Raw genomic sequence first — 9,912 nt, 5'->3', positions numbered from 1 at the left:
CAGGTACCTTTCAGCAGTCCCACGGCAGCCTCTGTCGACAAGGCGAAGGAGTCGAGTGAGCGAGCGATGTCCAGCAGACCCTGGAAGTGCTGAGCCATGTGATCCCTGCACACCGAGCAGATGTTGTGGATTGCCTTCGCTGCCGCCGACGCCAGAGGTTTCTCTCGCAGGCCTTTCATCAGGTAGTTGAGCACCGGGTCTGAAAGAGACAACGGGACACAGGGTTTACCTTCACGCAGTCGAGAAGGAAGTCATGGTGACAGGGTGAGATACAGGAAGCTCAGAGTGCTTCACTGGAGTGTCCTGATCTGATCTCACAGATTACGGCTTTTACGAACTCAGCAGTGTTTGCATGAACCTGATCCTTAGCTTACAGCGACCGTCACAAAGGTGTCGGCAGAGGATATAACTATATAACTTCAGGTGTGTATTATTAAGCAAAATGGCCTCGAACCAGAAGACCTGTCTGAGGACACGACAACGGTCGACCCGTCAGACTACAACAATCTGACTGAAGCCTCTTGGTGGTGTTTTTATCTCCTCACCCAGGAATCTTGGGTTTCTGTCCACGACTTCGCTCATCTCTCCGACCAGCTCGATGCTCGTGTACCGGACCGCCATGTGGACGGTTTCCGGCAGCAGAACCACCTGCTGCAGCACCTCTGACAGCGTCGGGTTGTTCTCTCTGAAAACGACACACAGAGCATCACATCAGGATGGTTAGCGTTCGATATCCTCACGTCTGGAGGTTTCCCACATGCCGGCGACTCTTCAGAAACTCACGGGTCGACACTTTTGGCGATGGCGGCCATGATGAAGAGGACGGCCTCCGTCACTTCCCACGGCGGGTTTCCTTCTTTTAACGTAGAATACAACTGAGAACAAACAGGAAATGAAATGAAAACACTGCCGAGGAACGAGTAACCAGTTAGTGGACCAGAGAGCAGAGCTACCTGAGAGAAACACTCCATGGACCCAACAAGAAATATGACGTCCTTAACGAGGTCCGAGACCCTCATCCTGAACTCCCCGAAGTCGTCGGTGTCCTCTGGGATTCCCTCCTGTGGGGCGACAAGAACCTCAGGCTGAATATCAGGAAGACGTTTAGCACAAGCGGCAGAAATTTAAGACTCCACGTGGGAGTCAGAGGCGGTTCTGTTCTTACGTGGTCCGGGTCGAGCTGACAGTGTCGGGCCAAACAGTGCAGCAGTCTCTGGATGTACGGTCTGAAGATGTTGTGGAGCGCCGCGTTGTTGATTTTGTACAGATGCTCTCCGAGACGATACCAGAAGTTGAAGGAAATCTCCACGACCTGGACCACGGACACGAGAGGGTCAGAGTTCTACCGAGTCGTTCTGCACGTGTCTGATTAAAGTCGATTAAAACACTAGAACCGTACAGTCTGGGTACATCCACTCATCTGTATTTGCTGTTTACTTGTTTTCTGAAACCAAGATGTCAAAAAAACAAAACACTAAAATGACCTTAAGCACTACGAGACCATCAGAACCAAAGTGAGATTCCTGAATAGTTTTATTTCTTTATTATTTATTCTTAAAATGAAGCGTTCTCCTGTGAGCAGCATGAAGGAACTGAAGATAATTTAACTGATGGTTGGACATCGAAGCAGCTTTTACAGAACTAGAGCTTTGGGCAGATGTAAGTCTATAAACTCTCAGTAAACAGCAGCTTTTCGTGGTTCTGGCTCCGTTTAATCAAGTCAGTTATGCAGGAAACACGTCGTACTCGTCTGTTTATGTGGAACCCGTTCAGCAGCTCAGAACCACAGTTGGACGTTTAAGGAGTCGCGTCCTTTCTGAGCCCAGGCGGTTATTTTTGTTCGCGGGGCGCTGCGGTTATTTTCGTACCTCGTACTGCGGGTGTCCTGCACAGATCAGCAGCAGCTCCAGTGTCCTCAGGTCTCCCATCCCCTGGCCCGGAGTCCTGACCGTCGTCTCCAGGAAGGTCTCGCAGAGCTCGGTGAAGATCCGGCAGTAGTTCAGCACTCTGGGGACAGAAACCCGGCGTGAGTGCAACCGACAACGACAACATGACGACGACACAAACAGGAGGTGGCGTCCTCACTTGTCCAGGTCTTCTCGGGCCACGGCCATGTGGTAGGCCGTCTCCAGCGTCAGCACGCCCTGGAACAGCTGCAGCGCCAACGCCATGTTGGTGTCCACGTTCTCTATGGCGTAGAGCGCCGAGCACACGCAGTCCGACGCCGCCTCGTGCAGGTTGGTCGAGGTCTCGTCCCTCTGCTGTGGAGACAAGCCGACATGAGCAAATCACCTCCCCAGTTCAGGGTTCGGCTGCAGAGCGACGAGCAGCTACAGTTAAAGCTAACGCTAGCGCCTCACCAGGACTTGGAAGAGGACCATGAGCAGCTGGTTACTGGCCATGAAGTTGCTGTCCAGGACTCCCAGGTTGAACCAGCTGCCCAAACACCGAAACACCTTGATGAGCATCTTCTCATCGTTACCCGTCTTCTCCACACACGTCGTCTGGAAGCAGAAGATCAACAGACGTCATTCTAACGTCGTTACAACACATTTAATGTCCAACACGTCTGAGCTGGATGTCAGGTTCGTCTCTGGTGCTTCTGACGACAGAATCAGTGACGGACATCATGAAGGACAGTTTGAAGTTCTGGTCGATAATCTGAACCGATAATGGATCGATCATGAACACAAACCAACACAGCAAACTTCCCTCCACACGCTGACGACACAGTTTAGTTCGTTAACTAGTCGGGTAACAAACATTTTATCGGAACCTTTTACTGTAAACCTCGTTATCCTGTCATCAGTCTGACTTTGCCTTTAGTCTGATTATTTTCTACACTTTCAGCCGTCTCGTTGCTGCCTGACTACCAGCAGCAGCTCAGGCTGCTTTAAAGGCTCCATCTTGTTAAACCTGATTTAACGTAACGAAGCCTTCATCAGGCCTGACTGTGGATCACATCAGCTGGTACTGAGCTGTCAGTGTGAGTGGGTCAAACTGAGGAGGAGGTTCTGACCAGCAGCGTGACCACCGTGCTGGAGTAAAACGCCAGATCCTCGATGATCTCCGTCCGGCGGTTGGCTCCGATCCGTAGAGACCGGCTGTGGACCTCCTCCGGCAGCACGGTGAGGATCTCTATGAGGAAGGGCATGGAGCTGATGTCGTTGTTGTACCTGAGAGAGGGGGGCGGAGCCAAACAGACGATAGGTGAGTCAGGGGGCGGAGCCTCGCGGTGCGACAAGGTTCAGCTGATTGTGCGGGTTCTTACTTTTCTATGAGCGTGTGAACGCATCCCTTCCAGGAGGCCATCTGCAGGGCGAGATCAGCGATGGCCAGAGCCAGCTGGGACACAAGACCACAGGTTTAGTCACACGTCTGACGAAACAACAACTTCCTGCTGCTGCTGCTGGTGAAACTGTTGAAACTGATTTCCACCTCGGTTTGGTAGAAACCAGCCGCTGATGCAACAACAAACGACTTTCAGAAACAAAACACTGACAGAATTCATACGAGACGAACGGCAGGAAACGAGTTTGGCTTCAGACAAACACACAAAGTCATCGCTTCTGTCCAACAGTGAAGCTGAACACGAGTGTTTGTGTGTCCACACCGACTCCAGCAACCAGTCGGACCGGGACACGAGCTCGTCACATGACAACAGTCGCATGACTCAGACCGCAAAGACACACAACAAACGGATTTCAAAGGGGACAGAAACGACAACAAAGGGACGCAAAAAGACACGAAATGATCCCAGAGAGACAAACAGCTGCAGAGAGATGCAACACAAAGACACACAAAGTGATCATAGAGGTGAAAAATGACCACAAAACAACACAATATGATCACAAAAACACACAAAATGACCACGAAACGACACAAACTGACCACAAAGAGACACAAAACAATGTCAGAGGTGCACAATTACCACATAAAGACACAAACAGGTGCAAAAAGAGACTTGAAGTGATTTCAAAAGGGAAAGAAATGACTTCAACAGGAAACAAACTTCACACAAAAACACATGAAATGACCACAGAGTGATATTAAATGACCAGAAAAACAAGGAAAGTTAACAAAAAGACACACAAACAGTTTCAAAGAGGAACAAAATTAACACAAAAAAGATGACAAACAGGTTGACAGGGTGGCGTGTAGAAAGCTTGGTTCAGTTACTCGGTTCTATGAACATCTGAGTCGAGTCGTGTGTTTTTATCTGAACACTGTTTGTTGTGAATCTAAAGGTTTTCACTGCAGGAACTAAAGTTAACGCGACGCTGCAGCTTTTCTCTGCTTCTGCTTTCAGGCGAGTTCAGGTGTTCTCAGGGGCGGCTGTGATTGGCCGAGCAGCGATGACACCTGACAGAAAAACATCACCTGACGTCGCAACTGTCAGAGGCTCAGAGACTGGACTCACGTTTATGATCAAGAATATTCACTAAACCTAATATGAAAAAAAGAACCAAAAGATTTCATAAAACACAAGAAAAAATATAAAAAATCAATAAAAATGTTCGTAGTGATTTTAAAATGTGACAAAAATATGAAAAATATTCCTGAAAATGCCCAAACGTGTTTTTACAATTTCAGAAAAATATTATAAATGTAATATATGTACAGAAAATATTCAAAAAGTTTTCAAACTTAGTTAAATGTGATGAAAATAAAACTGTTAACAGCCCCGGAGGCATCGACTGCCTCTAAAATGTGAGAAAAAAATATGAACGAAATGTCCCAAAACTTTTTATAAACATCTACAAAATACTGAATAAATGACCCACAAATATTTTAAAGATGAAAGAAAAATGTCCCAAAAATATTTATAAAATGTAGGAAAAGAAACGCCCAGATGGAAAAGAAAAATGAACGAAAATATTTAATAAAACATGAGAAAAAAATCTATAAAAGGAAAAAAAAAAGCTTCGAAAATATGCAAAAAAATATACCGAATATTGAAAAATGTCCCAGAAACAGCATTAAAATATTCATAAAAGTGTAAAAAAAAAAAAACACTGATAAAGAAGTCACACAAATATTAAAAAATTGCCCCAAAAATATTCAGAAAATGTAGAAAAAAAAATAAAATTGGTCAAATGTTAAAGATAAACTAAAATACAAGGAAATAAAAAATCAAATGCTCTAAAAATGTAGCGAAAAAAAATATATAAATAGATTTTCCAAATAAAACGCAGGAAAAGTGGATTAATAAACTGATAAAGTACGACCAGAACACACGGAGCGCTGCAGCGGCGCCGGTACCTGTGTGACGATGATGGGCGACAGGTCTTTGAGGTTCTGGATGTGGGTGAGCAGAGAGTCTCGCAGTGCATTGTGGGTCTCTGGAGGAAGCTCGTAGAAGGACGTCTGGATCTTCATCTTCATGGTCTGAGCAGCGAAGTAGCACGACTCCACGTCCTGCTTGAGCTGCAGCAGCTGGTCGGAGATCTCCCACGCGTACATCTGCGGACACAGAGCAGTCAGTGCACCTGGGCGGCTCACCTGGGGCCGCGTCAGCCAATCGGGACGCAGCGAACATGTCTGGCTAGTTATCAGAACGTGCCTCCAACTGAGGGACGGTTCCAAAGTTCTGTTGACTGGTTCCTAAACACCTGAACTGAGGCTAGTTTCTCTCAGAGTGACTCGAACACGCAGCGTTGATCTGATTCAACTCGTCTCCGTGTCTTTGGTCTCCCGACGCGTTCATCTTCATAAATCCTGCATTTCTCTGCTGCCTTTTGACAAACTCTTTAATTTATTAAACGCTGCTATAAAAGGCTTCAGATCAAACTCTGCTGCTGCTGTGAGCGTAAACCTGAACACAAACCGGAGAACGTCGACGGTTCTTCATGCGGCTGCGTGTTTGTGCCGTTAATGATTAACGGTTCCAGCAGAGCTTCATACGTGGAGAACGCTGAGCTCTGAACACAGACTTCTATTCACTCATCACACGTTATTTATTGACTTCATGTTTCTGAGTATTTAAGTCAACACATGACTACAATTTACTTTCCCTTCATTCACTCATATTTAGTGTTTTTTTCTCATTTATTTCACTGTTTGACTCGATGATGTTTTGTGCTTCTGTGCTTTAATATTTGCTCTCCTACTCTGCAGAGCTCACAATAAGAATAAGTCTGAATAATGTGTCAAAACGAGGAAACAAATGTGAGAAATAATAAATAAAAATGTCCAAAATATAACAAGCGTCTCTAAAATGTGTGGAAAAATTACAGAAATATATATAAAAATATAAAACTGTGCACAGCAGAAGAACGTCCCGAGAACATTCATGAAATGTAAGAAAAAAAATTAAAACATTAAAATCTCCCAAATACAAAAGAAAAATGAAGCTAAAAATGTAATAAAACAACAGAATAAAAACAATAAAATGCCTCAAACACTAAAAAATATCAAGTGTTTCTAAAACGTGTGAATTAAAAATATTACAAATATTATAGATTTTTAAAGCAAACAAAACGTCCGAATAATAAATTCAATTGCAAAAAAAAAAAAATAATCAATAAAAATGTCTTAAAACTTTTATTCAAATGTGGAAAATAATTAATAAAATTTTAAAAAGAAATTAAAAAAAATGTGTTGTGTCTCTAAAATGTGACAAAAATACACAAGACTAAAAATATAAATAAAATGTCCCACAAATATAAAAATAAATTAGCAGAAAAATCTGAATAAAATGTAGAATAAAAACCTCCCAAATATTAAAGAAAAAGGAACCAAAAAAATTCAATAAAAATCTATAAAATGCCCCCAAAATGTGAGGAAATAAACCATGAAAGGTTCGTTCTGCTGTGAAACTCCTAAAAGTTCTTTATGAGACTTTAAACCAGAATAAAGTTCATCTGTTGGATAATTACACGTTTATTAGAATAAAACCAGAACTTTACTGCTGCTGCTATCTGAAACTCAAACACTGCTCTGCTTTCTGATGGGCTTCAGGTTCGGGTTCTGATCGGTTTCGGACCAGTTCCTGGTTCCTGCCACGCCCTCCCCAACACCTGAGCACCTGAACTTTCCTCCGCATTCCGCTCATTCCCTCCGTGTTCCGGCTCTTCCTCCGATCGAGTGGAAGAAAAAAAGAAAAACGCCACATTTTCCGGCTGGACTCCGGTTCGGGCCCGAACCCGTCCACGCAGCGACCACCTGATCCGAACCGTGCGACTTGTTACGTGAAGTCGAACCGAGTCTCCGCGCTGCGTTAGCCCCGCTAGCATGCTAACGTGCTAGCGCAGGGCCGCTGGCTCGGCTCGGATCGGGACGTTTTTAACTCGGCGCAGGAAAACGCACGTTTCGGTCCGAACGGCTCGTCGGAACGGGCGGCCGGGCGGCGGGCTAACGGCCGGCTAGCGCGGCGCTAGCAGCCCGTGTTTTCATCCGCTGGCTTCATTCATTTTGTTAGCTTAGCTGTGATGCTAACGGAAACCTGCTGCTCCTCTGAGACTGCGCACTTTACTTCACCTGCCCGGTTCTGCGCAGGCAAAAACAACAGAACCGGGTCCGCACCGACCGCGTTGAGCCCACATCGGAACCCCCCGCCTCGCAGCCCGCCGGTCCCCGGGCCCGGTCCCCCGGCCTCTCCCATTTTCTTACCGATCTCTGGAGCTCCCCGAGCCACACCGAGGCTCGCTCCTTCCCGGCCGGGTCCGGGTCGTGGTAGAGGGCCTGGACCGCCTGGTAGACCAGCGCCAGGCTCGGTTTCCCCCCTTCCATAACTCGGGGCGGACGCAGGGAGCAGGTAAGGCAGAAAGTTCACCAACACGGCGGATCAGAAACAATCCTACACGGTCCGAGTGTCGACCGCCATCTCAAGCTTCCCGTGTGCCACCGCGACCCTGTCCCCATAGGAACTACGGACGGGAACTTTGGTTCCGCTCCGTCATGACGGAAGAGTTCCCACAGAGGTCCATTCAAAAAAACACCGCTTTTAGTATTTATAGACTCAGAGGTCCATTCAGAAAATAACACACTGAATATAACTGTGTTTATAGACATAGAATTAAAACGTATTTAATTTAATTTAACTGTATTTATTTACAGACACAACACTCGATTCAAAAAGACTTCACACTGAATATAAATGTGTTTGTAGATTCACAGCTTCATTTATAAAACAAAAACAGCCCGTATGTTTATTCTAACGGTTCTATTCTAACTTGGGCTCCAGAAAAAAATCCTGCGTTCAGTTTAACTGTATTTATAGAAATAAAGGTTCATTCAAGAACAGACAACATTTATTAGAACTGTATTTATAAACAGGCACAGACCCTCATTAAAAAATACATTTATTATAATTGTTTTAATGAACACATTTGTCCATTAAAGACATTTAACACAACATTGTTTGATGCAGAACTCCTTTCAAATCATCTCACATTTATAATAAGAACTCAACTCAGATAAAAGCACATTTAATATAAATGTGCTCCAAAGAAATATAACCGTGTTACAGCAGAAACATTCCCCCAAAATACATGAAATGTAGAAAAAAATATCTAAAAATCTAAAATATGAAAGAAAAAAGAATTTAATAACATTTATTAAAACATGAGAAAATAAAATATAAGACGCTCCAGGATGAAATAATAATAAAATAGTGTTTCTAAAATGTGCTCAGAAAACAGAAATGATCCTGAATCATATTTTATTTATTTAATCAAAGCAAATATAAAATCTTAAAAATGAATCAAATGTCCCAAAAATATTCTTAAAATATGTGAGAAAAGAAATTTATCCAAAAATATTGAAGAAAATTTCCTAAAACTTTGAATGAAATTTAAGAGAAAAAACCAAACAAAGAGATGTTCAGCAGATGTGTCTAAGATGTGAGAACAAAGTCCAGCAAAAGATTCAAATAGAATCAAAAAAAGTCCCAGAAATGACCTGAAAATATGAAAAGATCAAAATAATGTTGAAGAAAAACGGACAAGATGTGTCACAAATAAAATCATAGAAAAAATCTCTAAAATATTCAGAAAATATAGAAAATCTGAACATTCACCAAAAAATAAAGTCAGATAAAAATGTAAAAAGGCTCAATATAAATATATATAAAATATATGATTAAAATGTGAATTAAATCACTCCTAAATATCAGAATCAGACACAACATACAAGGAATGAGCAACAGGAAAATAACAAATAAAGTAAAATAACAAAAATATAAAATATAAAAAATATAATATAGATATTAAAATACATAATATACAAATTTAATGTAAAATTTTAAAAATATAATTTAAACTACAAAATATATAAAATATAAATATCTAATATAAAATCTGAAAACATGTATAAAAATGATATAAAAATATAAAATAAAGGTTATAAAAATAGAAAATGTTCATAACTGTTTATAATCTGATCATAAATCAGTCGCAGGAACCAAAGCACGACTTTTATAAAATATATTTTTATACTTTTAATTTTCTGTATTCGTTCTTTGAAGTAAACGAACATCTTTAATCCTCGTTAATCTGCAGCTGCAGCAGCAGAACGTCACCTAGAACTTTTCTGTTCTTCAAATAAACTGAAGAGAATCAAATTAAAACAGATAAAACACGAGGCTTCAGCGTTTGGCCACCAGGAGGCGCCACACGAACTAAATCACAGGAAACCTGTGAGCAGCTTCTCTCTGAACACACATCACATCAGTCATCACAGTGTTTCTCAACCCGTGGTTCAGGGACCAGAACGGGTCCGTCGCTCACGTCTGCAGCTCCTTTAAATAAATAAAAAATAAAAACGATCTTCTGTGTTTGAATCCTGATTAAAGGTGATTTTAGTTTTTAAGTTTGTGTTGAATTCTTTCCGTCTCGTCGTCTTTATGATGAAAAAGAATCAAACTTGAGCGAAACAACGTAAAGATTCACGTCACACCACAAAACACGTCTT

At 42.5% G+C, this 9,912-nt stretch overlaps 1 protein-coding gene across 1 annotated transcript in view; it reads right to left on the bottom strand.

Annotated features, from left to right (window-relative positions):
- tnpo3 (transportin 3) overlaps positions 1-8,155 on the bottom strand; it is a 23,777-nt gene extending 15,622 nt beyond the window's left edge. The window contains exons 1-12 of the mRNA XM_008294194.1: positions 7,612-8,155; positions 5,263-5,463; positions 3,272-3,345; positions 3,020-3,176; positions 2,361-2,504; positions 2,086-2,261; positions 1,869-2,007; positions 1,166-1,312; positions 954-1,061; positions 784-875; positions 546-685; positions 8-199 (exon numbers count right to left, since the gene is read on the bottom strand). Of these exons, the coding sequence (XP_008292416.1) occupies positions 8-199; positions 546-685; positions 784-875; positions 954-1,061; positions 1,166-1,312; positions 1,869-2,007; positions 2,086-2,261; positions 2,361-2,504; positions 3,020-3,176; positions 3,272-3,345; positions 5,263-5,463; positions 7,612-7,731 (1,690 nt within the window). The 5' untranslated portion in view covers positions 7,732-8,155. The remainder of the gene's footprint in view (positions 1-7; positions 200-545; positions 686-783; positions 876-953; positions 1,062-1,165; positions 1,313-1,868; positions 2,008-2,085; positions 2,262-2,360; positions 2,505-3,019; positions 3,177-3,271; positions 3,346-5,262; positions 5,464-7,611) is intronic.
- Between the last annotated feature and the right edge of the window lie 1,757 nt (positions 8,156-9,912).

The sequence above is a fragment of the Stegastes partitus genome, unplaced genomic scaffold, assembly GCF_000690725.1.
Source record: "Stegastes partitus isolate 25-593 unplaced genomic scaffold, Stegastes_partitus-1.0.2 Scaffold946, whole genome shotgun sequence".
Taxonomy (NCBI): domain Eukaryota; kingdom Metazoa; phylum Chordata; class Actinopteri; family Pomacentridae; genus Stegastes; species Stegastes partitus.
The sequence above is the reverse complement of the archived record's forward strand: the minus strand, read 5'-3'. Positions and strand labels throughout refer to the sequence as shown.